This window comes from Spizellomyces punctatus (genome assembly GCF_000182565.1).
Source record: "Spizellomyces punctatus DAOM BR117 chromosome Unknown supercont1.6, whole genome shotgun sequence".
NCBI lineage: Eukaryota > Fungi > Chytridiomycota > Chytridiomycetes > Spizellomycetales > Spizellomycetaceae > Spizellomyces > Spizellomyces punctatus.
The window spans coordinates 1,270,013-1,289,719 of NW_015971542.1; the positions used below are offsets into that span (position 1 = coordinate 1,270,013).

General features: G+C 47.6%; 6 protein-coding genes across 7 annotated transcripts; 3 read left to right on the plus strand and 3 right to left on the minus strand.

Moving 5' to 3' along the window:
* Window positions 1-62: 62 nt before the first annotated feature.
* On the minus strand, window positions 63-1,484 carry SPPG_04239 (uncharacterized protein; the record flags this gene model as incomplete). The annotated part of the gene is made up of 3 exons (XM_016752480.1): window positions 63-181; window positions 245-1,349; window positions 1,416-1,484. 3 exons carry the CDS (start codon window positions 1,482-1,484, stop codon window positions 63-65), a joined length of 1,293 nt encoding a protein of 430 aa, XP_016609186.1.
* A 449-nt stretch (window positions 1,485-1,933) lies between these two features.
* Window positions 1,934-3,470, minus strand: SPPG_04240 (uncharacterized protein). The gene is made up of 6 exons (XM_016752481.1): window positions 3,346-3,470; window positions 3,103-3,269; window positions 2,926-3,037; window positions 2,717-2,865; window positions 2,546-2,644; window positions 1,934-2,481 (listed from the first exon to the last, which is right to left on the minus strand). The coding sequence occupies exons 1-6, from the start codon at window positions 3,364-3,366 to the stop codon at window positions 2,055-2,057; spliced, it is 975 nt and encodes a 324-aa protein (XP_016609187.1). The 5' UTR covers window positions 3,367-3,470; the 3' UTR covers window positions 1,934-2,054.
* Window positions 3,471-3,591: 121 nt separating this feature from the next.
* On the plus strand, window positions 3,592-6,241 carry SPPG_04241 (uncharacterized protein). The gene is made up of 11 exons (XM_016752482.1): window positions 3,592-3,852; window positions 3,919-4,102; window positions 4,165-4,365; window positions 4,428-4,730; window positions 4,803-4,862; window positions 4,923-5,054; window positions 5,127-5,219; window positions 5,283-5,447; window positions 5,510-5,648; window positions 5,714-5,817; window positions 5,879-6,241. The coding sequence occupies exons 1-11, from the start codon at window positions 3,614-3,616 to the stop codon at window positions 6,068-6,070; spliced, it is 1,812 nt and encodes a 603-aa protein (XP_016609188.1). The 5' UTR covers window positions 3,592-3,613; the 3' UTR covers window positions 6,071-6,241.
* Window positions 6,242-6,659: 418 nt separating this feature from the next.
* On the plus strand, window positions 6,660-9,091 carry SPPG_04242 (uncharacterized protein; the record flags this gene model as incomplete). The annotated part of the gene is made up of 12 exons (XM_016752483.1): window positions 6,660-6,915; window positions 7,026-7,087; window positions 7,167-7,338; window positions 7,423-7,440; window positions 7,499-7,616; window positions 7,680-7,788; window positions 7,849-7,927; window positions 7,991-8,110; window positions 8,188-8,249; window positions 8,313-8,382; window positions 8,459-8,725; window positions 8,794-9,091. 12 exons carry the CDS (start codon window positions 6,660-6,662, stop codon window positions 9,018-9,020), a joined length of 1,560 nt encoding a protein of 519 aa, XP_016609189.1. The 3' UTR covers window positions 9,021-9,091.
* Window positions 9,092-10,469: 1,378 nt separating this feature from the next.
* Window positions 10,470-11,662, plus strand: SPPG_04243 (uncharacterized protein; the record flags this gene model as incomplete). Its single annotated transcript, XM_016752484.1, has 2 exons — window positions 10,470-11,367; window positions 11,517-11,662. The coding sequence occupies 2 exons, from the start codon at window positions 10,470-10,472 to the stop codon at window positions 11,660-11,662; spliced, it is 1,044 nt and encodes a 347-aa protein (XP_016609190.1).
* Window positions 11,663-12,554: 892 nt separating this feature from the next.
* Window positions 12,555-18,179, minus strand: SPPG_04244. Of its 2 annotated transcripts, none has more exons than XM_016752486.1 (22): window positions 17,836-18,179; window positions 17,559-17,765; window positions 17,409-17,486; window positions 17,275-17,335; window positions 17,004-17,203; window positions 16,658-16,932; window positions 16,356-16,594; window positions 16,195-16,293; window positions 15,932-16,133; window positions 15,710-15,865; window positions 15,544-15,652; window positions 15,406-15,485; window positions 15,251-15,333; window positions 14,623-15,160; window positions 14,415-14,545; window positions 14,234-14,356; window positions 14,077-14,175; window positions 13,917-14,013; window positions 13,474-13,852; window positions 13,164-13,409; window positions 12,848-13,094; window positions 12,555-12,781 (listed from the first exon to the last, which is right to left on the minus strand). In XM_016752486.1, exons 1-22 carry the CDS (start codon window positions 17,998-18,000, stop codon window positions 12,669-12,671), a joined length of 3,927 nt encoding a protein of 1,308 aa, XP_016609192.1. In that variant the 5' UTR covers window positions 18,001-18,179; the 3' UTR covers window positions 12,555-12,668. The 2 variants fall into 2 exon arrangements, with proteins under 2 accessions (XP_016609192.1, XP_016609191.1); XM_016752485.1 differs by having other exon boundaries at window positions 17,555-17,765.
* Between the last annotated feature and the right edge of the window lie 1,528 nt (window positions 18,180-19,707).

Below are 19,707 nucleotides of genomic sequence, written 5' to 3' on the forward strand. Positions count from 1 at the left end.
TGTATGTGCGAATGGCTCGCTTACTATGGGGCAAGAGACTAGGCTACCGTCCAGCACAGCATTCAGAGTTTAGCAAGATATTGCTCAGACACCTCTGCTTGCTTCTTGTGGTGTGCGCGCAATGCATCAGCCCTCCGGAACTCTACCTTTGCAATTTGAATTGTGTGCACTTCGTCGGGACCTGAAGGATAAGGCATGTTATTTGAGAACAAGCTGTACAATTACCACGCAATACTAGTCTTACCATCAGCAATTCTCAAAGTTCTCCCTGTCCCGTACATGTATGCCAGAGGAAGGTCTTGGCACACACCAGCTGCACCCCAGGCCTGGATCGCCCGGTCGATCACCGCCAACGTGATATTTGGCACGATGACCTTTGCCATGGCAATCTCGTTCATTGCTGCTTTGGGACCCTTTTCATCGATGGTAGCAGCAGCACGTAGCACAAGCAAACGCGCCTGGTCAATCTCCATTCTACTCTGGGCAACGTCAAAGGACGTCTTTCCGTGCTGTGCCAAGACCTTGCCAAACGTTGTGCGAGTTTGATCCGTGGCACGGAGGAGATGGTATTCTAGAGCGCGTTCGGCCGCACCAATCGCGCGCATGCAGTGGTGAATCCGTCCAGGACCTAGTCGGCCTTGAATGACTTCAAACCCACGGCCCTCACCCAAGATCATGTTCTCCGCCGGGACGCGGACATTATCAAAGATCATTTCCATGTGGCCGTGGGGAGCATCGTCATAGCCGTAGATGGTCATGGGCCGGACGATCTTGACGCCTTTTGCATCAGCAGGGACAATGATGACACTCTGCTGTTTGTGTTTGTTGGGGTTCTTGGGATCGTTTTTGCCCAACACCACATATACGGCGCATCTTGGGTCACCAGCCCCCGAGATCCACCACTTGCGTCCGTTGATAACGTACTCGTTGCCTTCACGAGTGATTTCAGTTTGAATGTTTGTAGCATCAGAGGAAGCCACTGCTGGTTCGGTCATGGCAAAGGCGGAGCGGATTTTTCCCTCCATCAGAGGAACGAGCCACTTTTTCTTTTGCTCTGGTGTCCCATACCTCGCAAACACTTCCATGTTGCCAGTGTCAGGAGCACTGCAGTTGCACGCCTCTGCAGCAATGTGAGACCGGCCCATGACTTCACAAAGAGTAGCATATTCTAGGTTTGTCAATCCAGGACTCTCGGGGTAGTAGCTGGGCAAGAAAAGGTTCCAGAGTCCGAGGGACTTTGCTCTGGTCTTGAGCTTTTCAATGACCGATGGCACGACCGTCCATCTGTCTGCGCTGCCAATTTTGCCCAACTGATGGTGGTGAACCTTTTCAGCAGGAATACATTCAAACTAGAGCACCGAGAGCATTAGATAAGAAAACTAATGGGTTTTGTAAACCGTTGCGTTTTGCTTTACCTCGACAAAGTCCTCAAGGACTTTCTTGAGCTTTTGGACGCGTTCTGAAAGTTGGAAAATGCTAGACATTGCAGTGGAATATGAGTCTGCTGTAAAAAGTTGATGAGGAGGGGAAAACGGGCAATGAGCAAGTAAGAATGATGGGGGAAAAGATGGGAAATGCTGGGCTTTAATACCACAACGGAGACGGGCCGAATAAGCGACCGATCAACCCCACGTGAGGACCAGGCGACTGGAAATGACACCTAATTATTAGAGTTTTGTTTTATTGGATATGGGTATGGATAAATAGATTCAGCTCTGATAATGGTGATGTTGATGGAAGAGTTTATATGGGATAGATGATCATTGTCGAATCGGCTGTCGCAAAGGTTGGAGAAAAGGTATCGTCCAGATGAGATCTTTATCATAACGTTGATGTGGATGCAAAAAATGGATGGAAATGCTTTTTAGAGATATGAATGTTAAATTCCTGTGTTGTCCAATGTTGATTCATGTGGGCGGAACAGAGACAGTAACTATCCTGATGAATATCTTACTTTATTCAGTTGAGATTATTTTCAATATCCAATTTGGATTCAATATATATTATACAACTAGTGTGTGTAGTTACAAGATTCTATGACAGTAACTGATCGCTCATGTGCTTTCGGCTTTTGCTTTTCCCTTTCTTGCTGCAGAGTTCGGTGCAGATTGTGGTGTAGATTTCTTTGGAGTCACCTTTTTGACCTCGTTTATCGTACCTGTTTGCTCAGCTGTTTTACTTTTGGGAGACATCTTTGTTTTCACTGCCGCCTTCTTTGGCGTGCTATTTGCTGCTTCCTCATTTGCAGTCCTTGTCACAGCCTCCTTCTTTATTCCTTCCTCCACCTCCTCCCCGTCACCCACAGGTCCATCGGGCAATGAGTTAAATATAGGTAATGCGATCGAGTCCGTAGTTTTGAGATGAATAGAGAGGATGTTATTCCACTTTTTTGGAATCTTTTTTGCAATTTCCGATACCGCTTGCATAACATTCTCAATCAATTGCTCCTCGTCAAACCTCGTTGTCCCAATCTTTACCGCACTGTAAATACAAAAGTTATTCATAACCCTGCAAATAATCGGACGTTTTATCACACAAGTCTTACTTGCACACTCCATTGTTCGTTATGAGATATGTGGAATGAAGCGCACTCTGGATTTCCCCCGCAAGATCGTTCTTTGTAAGATCGACAGGCGCTGGGTGTCTACGGATTACAATACGACAGAGTCAACTCATGGAAATCCGGCGTGAATATTGAGGCGCCGTAGATACTCACTTTTTCTTTGCAAAGAATGTCTTTCCAATAAGAGAGGGAAGCAGCGGTATGACGCGCTCGTCAGCGAGGAAAAGATCATATGAAGCGCAAAGTTGTCTTTTTGCTTCGTATGGCTTAAACTTTGCTCGAAGCTTTGATATGCCCATAACCTGCAGCCAAATACTCGTCAGGACTCTGTGCAAATGAAAAAAGGCGAGCTGATACACTACCTTGGATATACCCGTAACTGCTTTCGATTGCAACAAATCTTTATATGTTCGCTGAGGATCTTTCGTGATCAAACAGACGTCCGATTCGGCATACAGAGGATGTTTAAGCAAACTGAAACCCAGTTTTGCCATCAGAACATGCAAATGACATCCGTGATAATCTACAGCGTTACTTACATTCGCTGTGGTTTTAGGCGAAGTCTGTCTGGCATTTTCTTCGTAGCGACTATCACGAGAACAGATTTGCTGGCATCTTCTTCGATAAGATTAGTTTTCTGTTCTTCTGACTGGATGGCCTGGCTTTTCTTCTCATAGGCCATCAAAGCCCTTACAGCCTTCGAGACCTATACACTCCACATTGTTTAGGACCGTGAGTGATCTCCACTTGAATGGTGGTGGTATCCATTGTGCACAACATACCTGTTGTTCGTCCAGGGACATTGTAAATGGTCGTGCTTTCGATACTCTTCCGGCGTCAAAGTTACGGTTTGGTTGAATAGTCTTGCGTTCGTCGGGCGAGGAATAGGCTTGCAAATTCCAAAACCCTTGCAGTCGCCACGAAAAAAACAATTCAGGCTTTGACACATCTGGATGAGCGGCACAGCCATGCATGATTATCCCATCAGAAAGAGCAAGGCCAGGCCAACTGGTGAGCTTTTTCGAGATCTTTGCCTGGTTGACCAAAAGGATGAGGTTCGGTTTGGTTGACGACGACTTTTATGCCGTGAAACCTGGGGATTACATTCAGGCTGGGAGTCCAAAAAAGTCTCTCCAAAGTGATAGTGTAAATGGTAGAGATGCCTCCTCCGAACCACCACGCCAAGTATTCGACAATGGATGTACTACAAGGCAGTCCATGCTTGAAGGGATTGCTGTTGCCACTCCTAAAAGGATAGACTCGTCACTAGATTTGGAGCAATTGGAGAGGTCGGGTTTCTCCTGAGCTCATGCTAGGGTACAAACACCAAGTTAACACTTTGTTACTGTGCACAGCTCTTTCAGCCCTGGAAAGTCCCCTTCAAAGAGAGCGAGTCAACACAACCAACAAACAAACGGAAATGCAGAAGACCTTCGGGAAGTTGCGCGAGCATATGAGCGCTTCCTTTACGATTATAAGCGACAGCAACGTTCGCCGCTCTCAGCGGCAAATCAACTCAAATTTCTAGCAGAGTCTGAGGTGCGTACCGGCAGCTACTTCGACGGGCACTTTGTACCTAGCTGACGTTTTGCTTTTTTCAGCGAGCTTCACAAGAAAGTATGAATGAGTATTATCGGCGGAAGCTAGAAGTGGAAGGACCATGGGTATCAGATACGCAAAAGGAATTGCAACAACTTTGCCAATACTATAAGCGCATTGCGGACCAAAAGGACTCGGAGGCCCAAAAGAGGATACAGGAGCTTAGAAGAGAGTTTCATGAGGCAAATCTCAGAGATCAGCAAGTGGGTAGCTGCCTCAATCAAGTTCACATCCGTACCATTTGCTGACGTTTAGCGCGATGTAGTCTATTGAGGTTGCACTACGAAAGATTGAGGAAATAGAACGAAGGGAAGCGTTGCAACGGCAGGAGGAAGAGCGTAAGCGAGCGGAAAAGGCCAAGGAGGAAGAGGAGCGGAGGAAAGCTGCAGAAGCAAAAGCTCAAGCGGCGAGAGAGCAGGAGGCGAGGGACAAAGCAGCCAGGGAACAAGAGGCAAAGGACAGAGTAGCCAGGGAGGAAGCAGCAAAACAGAGAGCTGCCCAGGAACAGGCGGTGAAAGCACAAGCAGCGGAGGAGCAGCAAGCTCAACGGGCGGCGAAATCTGTACAGGTCCGTGAAAAGTAAAAAACTCAATTGATATTCGAAGGATCACGATAGCTGATTCGCATGACCCACGTAAAGTCCAAATCGTGGCCGGACAAGCTCTTTGACACAGCTCAAGCGCGCTTGGCCATCATTCACGTACGTTAAAGCGATATATGGCATCCTGGCTTTCGTGGACCGATTTGAGTCTCTCTTCAGATCATCAAGAAGCAGGTCAAACCCCAAATGGGCACCAACCCGACTCTCATGCAGTCAATATTTCGAACAAAAATGACCATTACTCAAAAAATCGGCCAAATTATGAGCAGCGAAAAGAAAGTCATTGAGATTGTATGATCCAACTTCAGCGAAGGCATTTGTGAAGACGTTCAATCGCTGATGATTCTTTCGTCCTACCTTTAGGGTCGGGCTCTCGATACCGTCTTGAAGAATGCGAAGAGTGCGTCTCAGGAGGAGTATGCTATTTGCATGGATCTCCTTGCTAAGAGCGTAGTGGTAATGAGTTCTGTACTGTTAAATGCAAGAAGGGAACCACGATGATAACTTTTTCTTTTGCAGAAACAAGCGGAAAGCGAGATCGCGGTCAAAACAGACTCGGCATTTCCCCTCGCCATTCTGTGCATCATGATCTACCGACAACATACGGAATTCTTGGATGTACTTTTAGGCCGGTTCATCAAGAGATGTCCATACATCGTGCCATTATACCCTCCACGATTTGAGGTACAGAGCAGTTTGAGAATCGGGAGTCATCAGCCTCAAATGTAACAATTGTAACCCAACAGAGCGATACGGATGATGACTTCCGCAAACGGCTGGGATATAGAGAAATCGACGACGACGTATGGGAGGATGAAATACAGTACACAGAGCGAATGTGCGGACTTATTGCTATTTATGCTGCCATTGTGCAAACGACAATCAGTGAGTAGTATCTTCCGATTGCCAGAAGATTTCTCTTGACTAACATTATCATCATGTTCTCCTAGTACCCAACGACTACGGACTACAAAATGGTTTAAATTGGCTCTTCCTTATTCTTAGTATCGAACCTCGTCGGATCAGTCCTTTTCTTATACTGAGATTTTTGGAGGTAGGCTTACCTCGCGGCACGTCTTGGTAGGTCATGCAACGCTGAAAATCTTGGTTTCAAGATTGCAGGCCACGAGCTTTTGAAGCAATATCGTCCTCAAACTGAGGAAGCGTTGACGTTCTTACGGAACGAATTCGTTCCCAAAATTCCCGCAAAAGCCATCGCCGGCACCACCCGCCTACAGATATTCTTGGACTCTGTATTCGAAAAGGGTGCCATCCCACCACCGGAGGGAAGATCACTAGGGAATTGAGCAATCTTCGTCTTCTGACATGCTGTACAATATGCGCACGGATTGATCTGCTACTTGTATATATTCGGGGAGGTATTTTGGAGACCGGTAAATAGAAGGGGCGATACCTTACATGGAACTGTGATCAATAATAACTTTTATTGTTTAATTATATGTGACATCGTAGCGGACCATTGCAGTTTCATTCTCTTCCTTAACGTTTGCCCGTTTGGACAACAGAATTCTCTCAAGCAAAGGTAATATGACACATGTGCCTAAAGTTCATCATGACAGCTAGCAACTCTAGAGGATTAGGGAGCAACGAAAGTTCTTTGCTTGCTGTAACGTTGCGCGGCTCCGATTGAAAACTTATTTCGCTCACATTTTGTCGCATAAACAACGTCCCAAAGGATGTTCTTACAAGTCGACATCTCTTTGCGGTGCACTGCAACCGACGAGTGGGGAGCGCAGCTACGCAAAGGGGAGACAACGTAAGAACGATCTCTTCTTGGACGCCGCGCTGCGCCGTTCAAGGTGAAAGTCATCGTCATTGCCGCTTCCCATTCCTCGTGAAGCACGGAGACCGCCTTATATAGGTATCGCTGTTGCCATGACAATACCTGATGTCTTTATGGAGGCCTGCCTCAAAGCTTGTGGAATTCAACGTCATGCTCAAGCAAAGGCTTGCAGTCAGGAAGATAGCGTCGTAGGAGTTTCGTCGCCAATAATTATGGCGCTGTATAACAAAGCTGGTGAAATTCTCGAGAAACTAGAAAAACAGAAGGGAACAATTAAGAGTTTATGCCTCGCGGACGATGTAGCGGATAAGAAGCGGACCTACGCTCTTGTTTGTGAGTCCCTAAAATGTAGGTTTTAGGAAGCAGCTGCTGTATGATACCCACCCGACGAACTTGGACCACACCCGCTACTCTGCAATTTGACTATTGACTAAATATGGTGTATTCAACTGCTGTAGATAAAGATGTTTTGGAAATAGTAATAAAACAAGCCGGCCTACTAGAGGCAGGAAAGCCGCGGGTTGGTTGGATTTTCTTGACAAAGCGTTGATTGTGTGCTAGTTCTTTATTGATGACATTGGATTCCCCATCGACCCCAGTTGCGGCCCAGCGTAGCCACGGTTCTAGTTTACGATTTTCTCTTTGGTCGGGGCCTGCAAACCTCGGGAAGCTATAAGCAAATAGTTCTCAGCCATAAAACTCGCCTGCAAGCGGAACTTGCAAAGATCAAGATTAAACGGAAAGTCAAGGATAATAAGGATTTAATACCCGGTACTACTTGCAATTGGGATCTCGTTGGTGGTATTGCAGTGAATGATGAAATTCCTTAACACTATCCGTTTATTTCCTGAACAGCACGCATCCGAGACGCAGGTAGCTGTTTCCCATATATTCCCGTTATCTGGAGAGACGCTAACCTTATGAGTGTCAGTCGTATTACCGCGCTGGATAAGAGTAAATACATTAGTCGCCTCTGTGGAAAAAGTCATTGAGATGTTCACCAAATTGGGATACCGCGTCGACTCGGAGACGGAACCATCGCAATTGTCGTATGTATGCACGCCGTCGCGATCGAGTGTTCCATTATGGTCAGGTACTCACTTGCCTTTCAGCGGGAAGGTCTTCCGTCAAGATAAGCATATTCCAGAGCTCGTTATGCTACCTTCAAACGTAGATTTGCACGACAATCCGTTACTCCTAGATGGAAGCATTATCATCCAGGTACGGATTACAGCCGCTGATATGCATCGGTCCTGTCATTAACTTTCATCCCCTGTCCAGGATAAAGCAAGTTGTTTTCCTGCCTACATTTTGAACCCTCCCAAGGACAGCACTGTCATCGATGCGTGTGCGGCACCAGGTATGCTGGGATCTGGTTTACTATCTTCCAAAGTCGGCCCCTTTTTGACAACATACGGTTCAGGTAATAAGACTTCGCACTTATCTGCGATAATGGGGAACACTGGGAAAATATTCGCTTTCGACATGGACAAACGGCGCTTAGGCACTCTAAAAAAGATGACAGGCCGCGCGCGGTGTACCAGTGAGTACTCATTTACTGTCGCACAGCAGACAGTACATAGCTCGGATGCGGATCTGATAATTGTGCACCATTATCAGATATCGAACCCATTCATGGAAGCTTCTTAGATATAGATGTTAATGACGAGCGATACCGCAACGTAAGTACCACGATTCGCCCCTGCGTGACTGATCATCAAGCCAAAACTAGTTTGCACTTGCAGGTTGAGTACATTCTGCTCGATCCTTCGTGTTCAGGGTCTGGTATTGTTGGGCGTATGGATCATTTACTCGGTAGGTGTCGTATGCAACGCAATTCTGTCAAGAATGGCGCTTTCTGATGATGTCTCCAACGTTATTCTCTGATCAGATCAGGATAAAGAGTCTGTGGAGGATGAGGCAGACCAGGCCGCCTCCGAAACCCGGATTGCAGCCTTGGCCGATTTCCAAAAGAAAGCCATTCTGCATGCAATGAAATTTCCACATGTCAAGAAGGTTGTGTATTCTACCTGCTCTAAACATCGACAAGAGAATGAGGACGTTGTGCAGCATGTTTTGACCGCGCAGGAAGACTTTTCTCTGGCTGATGGCGTCTTTCCGCAATGGACAAGAAGGGGGCTGCCCTTGTTTAGTGGAGGTGAGTAGTGCATCTCTCGTTGAATGCCGAACCATGTCTGTATGGCTGACTATAAAATCTGTGCTCAGCCGAGAAGGTCATCCGTACGGAACCAAAGGAAGATTCGTGCATTGGATTTTTTGTGGCGCTGTTTGAACGTCAGACCGAATTGATAAATGAAAATCATAAGGTGCATATTGGTGGAAAGAGACTGGCGCCGGTTGAGGATGTCCACAGTGAAGTAATAGCAACGACGAAGAACGCTAAGAAAAGGCGGAAAAAGAAATCAAATGCGTCTACCGAGGCGGCAGCCTGATGCACACATTCGTCATGCAAATAATTTAACATAGCATTTAATACAATATGGATTGTTTTCTTGTACTCGGAACCCGGCATCTTTTCGCTCTGCCCCTCCTTGACCTCCCCACCTTGGGGTAGCCAATGTGACATCCAAAGCCTCTTTGCAATATACGCACTTGAAGCAGTCTACATGATAGTTTTTTCCACAAGCTTTTATACCTCGACCAACGAGTGGTCCTCCACATGTTGCGCACGGACGAGCTATCAACATGTAGTAGTCCCGCTCACAATACGCTTCTCCTTCATGTTCGAAATATCCGTCATTCGCAAGCGATTTCTTGCACACCTGGAGCAATTTTTCGATTAAGTAACCAATCTCGCTTGCAGAATCAGACCTGCTTACCGCACAGCCAAAGCATTCTCTATGGTATTTCTTGCCAGCCGCCGTTATGTAGTCTCCAAGCAGTGCTTGTCGACAGACGGCACAGCCACAGGCAAATAGAGCCCGATAGTCTTCTGGACAATAGGCCATGCCGTCCGCCTCCATGAAGGGTTCACTGGTGCCAAAGTTTTTCCCACATTGGCTACAAAAGAAATGCTCTGGATGAAATGACTTTCCCAGCGCGGATATACATCTCTGTATTTAGAGTCGATACCTTTTGGTCAGCTATCGTAGATGATGAAAAGCCTGGCAATATCACTCACCTCTTTTATTGGTTCTTGGCAGTAAGCGCATTTTGGACTAAATCTCTCATGGTAGCAGCCTTCGCAGAAGATGTCTGGAAACATCTCGAAATATGGCAACCCCACTAACCTGCGTCGACAACTTTCAGCTTTGCAACGAAAACAATCCGGGTGAAATATTCCATCGCCCAGCGCAGCAACAGACGGTCCCAATATAGGTCGTTTGCATGAGAAGCAAGGCGACGATGCCATAATAAGATTTTCGTCCGTAGCCCGCCCGGTGCCATTCTTTGACAATTCATACACAGAGCCTGTTGAAGATGGAGAGTTGACAAGAGGAGAGGTAGTGCTGTTCGGAGATAATTGAGTGGATCCGTCTGGTGGCTTGAGGGTAGAAGCTTTGGATCCAGTGAAAGCGGAAACTCCGCGCTGCAAGTCGGTCAAAAGTTCGTCTGTTTAGAAACGGCCATCGTCAGCCCACAAGACGAGAATCACACAACTTCAGTAAACCGCACCTAACTCGTCCATTTCTCTGCTGTTAAGGAACTGCTAGTATCGGGGACGTCCCCAGCTGGCGGAAAGACGAACCCCCAAGGGTCTCAAGGCACAAAGCCTGATTAGTCATGATGCCAGCTGTGCCACGGGCGCGTCGCTGCCGAAAGCCAAGTTGAATCTCCACTCCGCCCGACTCGATATGGCCGGCGAAGACACCTTACAATTATATTGCAGTGATTAGACTGGGCGTATTTCATAGAGAAAGGAGGGAAATGACGTTAATGCCATGTCACTTTCTCGACACACATCGTCCTCCAGCACCGATTCTGGTGGGCGCCTCAAGTTGGCCGCTATTCGACGCACACGGTCAGCTTTTGTTCGAGCACCGCCGACAGGTTCAGCAGAGCAAAATGCTGAGGCTACAGTGCAGCAGAATGGAGGTGGGGAAGGCATAGATACTAGACCGGAAGAAATGATCCTCAGAGGGAAATTTATGACACCTGTGGCGCCTGAGGTTACTCTACATACACGGGGCTCCGATCTATGCAAACGACCGGCCACTGCGGCTCCACTATCTGGTACTGAGAATTTAACTTACGGAAGAAAATGGGATAAAAGCGGAAAACTAGGGCGCGCAAGCTTTGTGGTAGCAGCTGCTGCTGCGGAGAGCTTCTCTACCGCTGATCCAGGATCGCGTCGAAGAAGTGGCCCTGGCGCAGAGCAGGACGATGAACCAGCTGCGTTTTCTGAGGCCATACGTAGCAGCATGATCAGCATGCGATCTGGTGGAGGTCCAACAGATACCTTTTTTGATGATATCAGTGGCTGGGGTGAAGGGACAGATGAGGAGCGCGTTGCAATGACACTGGGCGGGTCGACGTACAATTATCTGACTTGTGAGAACGATGCCCAGAGCCGAGATGCAGATGACACTAGCACTGATATAGTGCGACGCATTAGACGGCTGCGCTTTAGAAAGAAATCCTCACGAGGGTCTGACGCGCAGAAAACTGTGAGAAGTGCTAAGGCGGCAAAGCTTAGATGTTCTGGTGAAGATGATGATGCTGACGGAATTGTGGAAGATGAAGACACATCAGATGCGAATGTGCTCGAACAACAGGGCTCAAGTCTCGAGGGAGAGCGCCTTGCCGAATCGACCACCAAAGAGGAACCGACAGATCTTGGTACAGGAAATGACAGCCTTTCTTTGGAAGCGAATAGTGCAAATATTGGAAGACGTGCGAAGAGCAGCATTCCAAACTGCCAAAGACAGCACATATCTGCAAATCTAGAACATGTCCCGATAAATGCAGCTTCTTCAATGGTACCGCAGCTTTCAAATCGACGGCGTCCAGCTACCTGCATAACCAGAGAGGACACCGGTTCACCCCGCCATCGCCCGCCGTTCGAACCTTCTATATTTCCACCTGCATCCCAAAGTATGGCCCTCCTCCGCAAGAAACTCTTGTCATCCGCTAGAACAAACAACCGACATTTGGGCTTGCCTCCAAACCCTCCCGGCTCTACAGTGTCTACTCCACCAGAGATCTCTTCAAATGCAAGACCAAAGTCGTCGATACCGTCCTCATCATTGCTTGAACCGACGGTCATAACAGGAAAGAAATACTGCTCATCAGCCTCCGCCAGTTCAACCAAGTCTTCGCCATCTCTCCTTGCTGTACGGGATGAGAAACTTGCAGGAGGAAGGCGCTGGCGGTCCAGCAGTAGTCTTAGCGCATCCCCAGCCCCATCAACATCAAACAACGAACAACAATCGCCGTCGCAGACACCAACCACCACAACAGTCCTCCCTCTAATAACGCACCCACAAAGGCAAGCGATGATAGATACCGCCGATTCAAACCATCCGCCTAGAACCGCCGCCCGGCGATGCACGCACCATGCTGTCGAAGCCAGATCAGATCTTCCTTATTCATCCCTCTCACCGCCCCCGCCATCCGATATTCCCAAGTGGTTTAATGAAAAGACATCTTCCCAACATCCTCCTCGTTCTGCCAGCTTGGATCGTTTCACCATAGCTCTCGGAGCAGCTGCGCCTTCTACAACCTCAATTTCGACAACCCAGGAACCGTTACGGCGGAATATCAAGCCTGGACAACGTAGGCCGGTCAAAAGGCTGACTCAGAACGGTTTTCCAGCAGTTGGATTTTGGGACAAATGCAGCTCAGAGTTAACATTATCACAGTCTGACCTATCGGGGAGCCAAAGACGTGATAGTGCTGACGACAATTCTGATGGCGCTCTTGATGGGCGGGATAGTCTTTCCGGCTCAGAGCCTTTTTGTCCTTCGAGTAGTAGGTCCTTCCGCGATCAGATTTGTTTGACCCGAACAGCGGGAAGAGCGTGGGTAACATGAGCTGCATATTGCCCGGGTTGCACTCAGCGTTTGGTTGCCCTATTACGCTGCTTGCCCGGGATTCCATATTTATGTACATACGATCTTTGCATTACAAGAAGATAGATATTAGACGGTAAAAGCCAACTGGACTCCATTTATGCTATTCAACGTGACCCTTCGTTCTCCATTCCATTCAAATTTCACGCCCTGCACCACATCCAAGGGAGTAATCGTGTTTGCTGACAAAGAAAAGAAACATCAGTCTCTTTGCGAGCAAAAGGTCACAAGTTACTAGTGGCACGTACTGTCAGGTGGTGGTCCAAGGGTGAATGTGCGGAAACTCTTCATGTGCCCCACACCGCCGACACTAGCAAGGGCTGCCACACCGGCTGCTCCGCTGGTTGCACCGCCGGTTGTTAAAGCACCTACTAACGTGCCAAGAAATCCGCCTGTAGGTTGCCAGAACCGTACAGTGTTCTCTTCAAGAGAAAACGTGGCAATCAGTTTACCATCTGGCGAGAAAGACACAGCAGCGACAGGCTTCGTATGACCCTGCAACGTCAACAGCGTTGGGAAGATGCGTAATCCTCAGTGAACGGTTATTGAGCAGCGCAAACGCACCTCCATTATCTGTACCCTGGCGGCAATTCTAACATCATACACAATTGCAATGCCTTCCATTGTCCCTACAGCCAAACGCTGACTAGCATGATGGAACGCCACGTTCGGATAAGTTTTGACGAGCTCGGCAAAGTTAACGGTTACGATTTGCTGTAGGCTATCTCGTATCTGCGGCTGGTTAGGGTCGAGACATTTCACAATAGCTTCGACAATTCGAGCGAGGTGGGGATAGAGGATGATCGGTTTCTGTATAGTAAAAAAACATTATAGTTATTCACCTGGGATGTTTCCCTTGGTCGAATGCATGCACCTTTGCAATGAACATGCCCAACAACTTCAAGCTTCCTGCCCGCTCAGTGGCGCTTTTCGAGTGCATGAGATCAAACGTTAGTGTGCTAATAAACAATGCTGAGTTGATGGTAGCTATCTGCACGAGAGCTTGACGTGCTACCATAATCAACGCGGGATTAGGTGATGCGGTAGGGCTTCCTGCACCACCGCTCGCTGACTGCGTCGATGTTGTCAAACCAGAGAAATTTATGAGGGTGCGGAGTAGTGAAGTGCCGTTAATGTGTGGCTCCCATATCGCGAAGCCAGAGCCCAGAAGTTCCACGGCGGCGACACGATACACGCTCCTCAATTCCTCCCTGATCAGCAAATCAAGGGATTCTGCCACATCCTTACAAGCCCTTAGGTTTCATCAAGGTTTCAGCGGACTTCACTAATTGCTGTCATCAAATATTACCGCCATACCTCATATTCAGGGCATCCGGCTGCAATGACCCAACAATTCCCAGTATGATTACCGCTCGGGTGTTCATTTTCGTATTCTTTTTCGATATGGCAGGAACTACCATGCCGCGCAGTTAGTAATCTCAAAGTCGCCCCAAGAATAGATTGCAGAGAAACTGACGATGCGCTCTCCAATATTCGATGACGGCAGCCTTTTCTTCAGTGCCCATCTTTGCTAAGGTCGAGTTGAATAATGTTCTCGCCACTTGCTGCACCTCCGCTAAATGATACATAGTTAAGACATGTATTTGCCACCAAAGCATGGACCACGTATATACCAATGGGATCCTGCCAATATTTTGCCAAGAAAGAAAATGATGGGAAAGCGAACTGTCGTCCAACAATTGACGGCAGCGTAGTGCCGTAGTGCGTGACGATAGTCGACAATTGATCTTCAAGCCCTACAATGCGCGATTTAATTCGTGGAAGCATGCTCTGTGATTGGAGGACCCAAATTACCGCGAGCACTCAGGGCAGGTCGCGTTAGTGCTAGTAGGTTCAGCAGCCGTGCTGCTGTGACAGTGGACGAGATCATCCAGTCCGCAGCGGGATTCTTTTCTGGTGCAAATATCGAAAGGTAGCCATTTGCCCTGGCGAGAGCACAAGAACATCAATTTCCAAAACAGTGAAAATCGAGCTGTATTGTGACACTCTTATTACGACGTACCCGCGCATCCCAAAGGCAACATGCTTCCCAGGACGTACAAAGTCGGCCCTCTCTTGACACAGAGAGTCCAAGTCATTATCCAAGCCCCAAGACATAAGAGCCGCGCACAATGCATAGACAGCCTCCATATCAGGTGGCTCTTTTGTATTTTCGTCCCTGGGTGTTTCGGCCTCCTCTCGCTTGGGAGAGGGCGCGGGGGAGACTTCTCTCTCCGAACCACTCTTGCCAATCGATGACAGCAAGGATGGTGAGCCTGGGCGACTTTTAAAGATGTCCATGAAGTTGTGAGAAATGTTTTGGGAGAAGTGTTGAGCCGAAGGTTTGGGAGAGGCTGGCCGAGATGGTATGTTGCTCTGGTCCATGCTGCCATGCTCAGAGTATAACGATGACGAACGGCGCGGATGCTGAGTTTGCGAGTGGATTCGAGACAGCGCGCTGTTTGTCGGTGGTGTCGCAGGAGGTGTCAACACCTGATTACCGTGTATTTCACTGATGAGTCTCTTGGTATTGATTTGAAAAGCAAGCAAGGGGGGCGCATCTGATGAAGATGAAGATAAATGATGACACATCAGCTGCGAATCTCCACGGCTTCGACGTCCATGACTTAAGTGCACAGATGGGTACTGACCATCTTCGGAGGTGTATATGGGAAATGCGGAAATGCTCTTTTTGATATTTACATGCTGGTAGCCGAGCCCGAAACTCTTACAGCTTCACGGATGAGGGATTAAGATTAGGCGATGTACCATTAATATCATCCTTTTGAAATGAAAATCAATTTACCTCACTTGGCCGTCGCAGCTAGCCAAAATATCATCGACATCAGAGCCACTAATTATTCGGTCCAAGTGACCGGTTTTAAGCTATTTGCAGGAGTTAAACCCAGTGGGAGGTTCAATATCGTTGAATAACTTCACTGACCTGCCAAATGTACGCAGTTCCGTCAACGCACGCAACTACCAGAATCTCGTCCAGCGTGCGCCAATGCACCGAGTCGATTTCATGGGAATGCCCTGTCAATCTGTAGCAACTGCGAAGAGGTGTATTAGTTTTAAGGTTCATATGGATGTAGCAATCGAGACCGCACCATCGCAAATCTTCTAAGTCAATTGAGGCTATGGAACGATCTTTCGATATGGAGAAAATGGAAGACTTCAATCGCTGTCCTGCATCGCTTGGAATGGGTACAAATCCCTGCACATATTCAGCGTGATTCAAGAACGATGCAAGGAGCTTTCCATCACTAGATCAAAGCATTAGGGCTGTTGTCTACACGCACCGTCCAGCATGCTAGCAACGATATACGTACTCCATGTTCCACACTTTAACCGTGCAATCCATGCCGCCACTCAGAAGAACATTGCGGCCACCGCTTTCGCGCGGGTGTGGTGCGTATATAGAGGTCACTGGTCCAATGTGCCCTTTCAACGTCAGATATGCCCCTTCTTCACGGTCACCAGCAGAATCACTAAAGACGCAACGGACGGGAATGATGCGTATTTCACCATTCTCTATCCCAAAGTTGCCTTAAGTCAAGTCTTGTGTTCGGCCGCAGAAGACCTAAAGACCTACCATAACCCTTTGCAATGTATTTATTAGAGACCGACGCAACTGAAACTACTTTTGGTGCTGGATCTTCAGATAACGGCCATAGTGACTGAAGTGTGAAATCTGGTAGTGATAAGGGTTAGCTTTGCCTTCAATGATGCCGACCAAATCCCACTCTCGCTCACCAGCATCAGGCAAATAGGCAGCGCCGGGTCCTTGACTCCCGGATAGAATCTCCAATTGCACTCCCCGCAACTGAGCTCCGAGTAAACTGGCAAAAAACGTCCATTGAGATATTGCGCCACCCTGTCTAAAGGACAAGACGTGATGCAGTCCATTTTGTTTTCCTGGAACATGGGCAATAATCGAGGTGCCATCAATGTGATCCTTTGTATCCTGAAAAGCGGCGATAAGAGTGACCGCACTGAAGCAGCAGGGATTCAGCCACACGTAACAGAATACTGGTTATGGTCGTTGGGTCACGCACCTGTTACCCTGAGAGTGTCCAGTATTCATGTTTCGTACATAATACGCAAGATTTCCTCGCGCAAATAATACCACAGCATCAGACGGAACAGATGCCAAATCGCTGGTTCGAATGACATCGCCATCAGGTCCCAGATAATATAAATACACAGTACTTGAACTCCAGAGTAACAGGGTCGCCGCCGAAAGAAACTTGCCGCCCTTCCATGATCCCTTGCCGTCTTCGCAGGGTATCTGACTAGTGAGCGAAACTTTCCCGGACTTTGCGGCAAATATCTACCAGTCGGGACAGCCGTACCGTTAAGACTCTGTGTGATCATAACAATTCCAAAGCTGCCTCGTCCTACCATACAGCACCGCTTCTGCACAGTCATAAGCAGGCTCTTATCGTATCGATTGATTTCGACCTTAGCTTCGGGCAGCCCCGTACTAGCATCGATGCGGTGTCTGATCTCGTGAGTAAATAACATGGCTTGCTCATTGAATGTCGAGACCGTCAGATCTCCGTTTAGGGTTATGGCAAAGATTTTATCAACGTATTTTGTTTCTGGAATGATCAGAACATACAAGACCGTAAGTACAATGCACCTCATACAGGCCAATGTTCCACCAGCTCACCTGTAGGATATAGGCACATGGACGCCACCCAGTTACCGTAAGTACAAATGGTTCTCAAGGTCTTGTGGTCACCACAAACAATCTCTGAAATCAATATCTATAACAGGAATAGATTGTCTTGGATGTTTACTCACACTCAGCGACGATGCATCAAGGATTGATACGACGTTTGCGAAGCCCGAACATATCACGTACTTTCCCGAAGACGTCATCTACCATTTTCCGACCATTAGGCACTGATTCTATCTCTTACAAACACACATACGTAAAATGTACCCACCTACCTTAATCCCAGTCACAGATCCCGGAAATGCTTCTTGATTCGCCTGCAAACAGCGTCCATCTGCGATATCCCACATGATAACTTCACCATCCTCCGAAGCTGTCAGAATGATATTTTCCTTTCTGGCTACACCTTCGACCTCAATCTTTCCGAGGGCTATGGCAGTAATGGGGGATTTATGACCGGAAAGAAGTGTCTTTGGTCTCAACTGGGGACGTGGGGTCATTTCCGGTGTAGCGTTTTTGTAACATGTATTGTGGTACATTGAAAACACGCACCTCCAGAGCCTTGCCTTCATCTACTGCAAAAATCCAGCCAACACCTCCGTCCATTCCCAGCACAATCGTGCTCCCATCATCACACGTTGTCAACGCCGTCACAGTGCAACTCGAAGAGAACGGGGTTGACAACCAACATGCCACGGGAAGAATCAGCGACGTCATTCCATGTATCTAAGTACAGAGACAGTCAAAAGAGCAGCGAGAGGTTATGCGCTATGGTGAAAAGCGTGTAAATATGAAGAGAAAGGAATGTAATGCAAATGAAGATCGAGGCAAAACGGTCTCGTCGTGCGATGGCTTGGCTCATGCTTAGGTAATCTCCTCCGATGAGCACTCTTGGCCTTGGTTATTGCGAATCATTGTTATTCTTTGATAGAACGATATTGGAAGTCTTTATCCTCGTCTGAACAAAAACGGTTGCAGACAGCCAAAGTTAACCCCGGAGGATACAACAAAGTTATCGGTCTCTCAAATCCCTCAGTACACAATCTACCTTGCGCCATCCGACTTGTCTTTCAATGACATCAACTCGAGTTAAACTGAGGCGTCTCGATAGCGCAGTACTGGTGTGCATATCAAAACCAGAGATCGACCGATAAACCATCCACTTGTTTTGTCGATACACTGGAAGGGCGACAAGTTCTTCGAACTCTATACTACCCTACCCCAGCGATTCTAATTATCAACTCGAGATGGAACGAATCCTCAGACCACCCTGAAGGACTTCACGCCATCCCTTAGTCTGTTGCGGGAACACGAAAGCGCTTGCGTACGAGAGGCAGAAGAAAGAATTAACGCTATATCTTAGCATTCGCGATATCCCGCGACGAAGCGCATGTTTAGCTCAAGCGGAGCTTATTCAGAGTCATTCCTCACACAAGCAGCCAAAGCACTAGTGCAGCCCAGACAGAACTTACCAATCAATCCCACAACTGAGCGCGACGTGAAGTCTCTCGATGAGTAGCTACTTCAGTGTTTTCTCGTGAATTCTCAATCGCAAGGGCCTTTGCATCTGCAGCACACCAACTTCAACGGAGAGGTAGCAACCGTCGCAGTAACTAACCTTTTCTGCAAGCTCATCTACTAGTTTGAGAGTTATCTTCAACACATCAGACTTAACTTTCATAGAAACATCTGCAAGTCTACCCATTTATCAAGTGGATCAGACTCGAATCCGAATAGCACACAACAGTTTTGATTGGGAAAACATTAAAGAATCCTTCCTTCTTCCTACGGTCACTCAAGCGAACCATCCTTCATGATGAGGATTAAACTCTGAGCTGTCAAGCAAAGAGACTACTGTCCAGCTCCCGAATACAATAGATTGGACAAGTTTTGTCATACTGTACCTACCATGGCTAAAGAAGAAGACGTTCGAGGGACGTACTGCTTGGATCACAAAACTAGTCTTACGGTGCAATCGCCATTGCCATATGCGCTGCAGGCCTTCAAATGGTCGATTCTCTTTCACTTTCTGAAATGTAGAAGCGTCCATGGCGTGTGGAATGAGCACTAACCCATGACAAGAATAGTAACGAGTGACCAAAATGAGATGAAAAGACAGGTGGACAAGGGGCTGGGAAGAAGTGTACAACGGCACTAACGATGCCTGTGTTAACGGTGGCAAGTTTGGCATAGGGTTGATAACTGCGCACAACTGGTTGAATCAACAAAGAACTGACCTACCACACTCCCCTAGCGGCATGATCAGAAACTGACGTGTACATTGTTTTCTGGCATATGCTTTCTATTCTGGTATCTATCTTAATATTCACTGATTAGTAGCCCTTGGTTAAGTTTTGTTTTTTATCGCTGGTGCGGTTCGGTGGAAGCGCTGACAAAGAAAGATGAACCATTTGCTCCATGTGC

What these genes read in the sequence shown, in the direction of transcription:
- SPPG_04240 (XM_016752481.1), bottom strand. Translation starts at nt 3,366, where the DNA reads ATGTCCCTGGACGAACAACAG. An exon ending in TGTCCCTGGACGAACAACAG is followed by an intron (nt 3,270 to 3,345) that starts GTATGTTGTGCA and finishes TGGAGTGTATAG; the next exon opens with GTCTCGAAGGCTGTAAGGGC. An exon ending in ACATTCTTTGCAAAGAAAAA is followed by an intron (nt 2,645 to 2,716) that starts GTGAGTATCTAC and finishes TGTAATCCGTAG; the next exon opens with ACACCCAGCGCCTGTCGATC.
- SPPG_04241 (XM_016752482.1), top strand. Translation starts at nt 3,614, where the DNA reads ATGAGGTTCGGTTTGGTTGACGACGACTTTTATGCCGTGAAACCTGGG. An exon ending in AATTTCTAGCAGAGTCTGAG is followed by an intron (nt 4,103 to 4,164) that starts GTGCGTACCGGC and finishes TGCTTTTTTCAG; the next exon opens with CGAGCTTCACAAGAAAGTAT. An exon ending in TCCTTGCTAAGAGCGTAGTG is followed by an intron (nt 5,220 to 5,282) that starts GTAATGAGTTCT and finishes TTTCTTTTGCAG; the next exon opens with AAACAAGCGGAAAGCGAGAT.
- SPPG_04244 (XM_016752486.1), bottom strand. Translation starts at nt 18,000, where the DNA reads ATGACGTCGCTGATTCTTCCCGTGGCATGTTGGTTGTCAACCCCGTTC. An exon ending in GGACACTCTCAGGGTAACAG is followed by an intron (nt 16,595 to 16,657) that starts GTGCGTGACCCA and finishes CTGCTGCTTCAG; the next exon opens with TGCGGTCACTCTTATCGCCG. An exon ending in ACCTGCCCTGAGTGCTCGCG is followed by an intron (nt 14,357 to 14,414) that starts GTAATTTGGGTC and finishes CGCGCATTGTAG; the next exon opens with GGCTTGAAGATCAATTGTCG.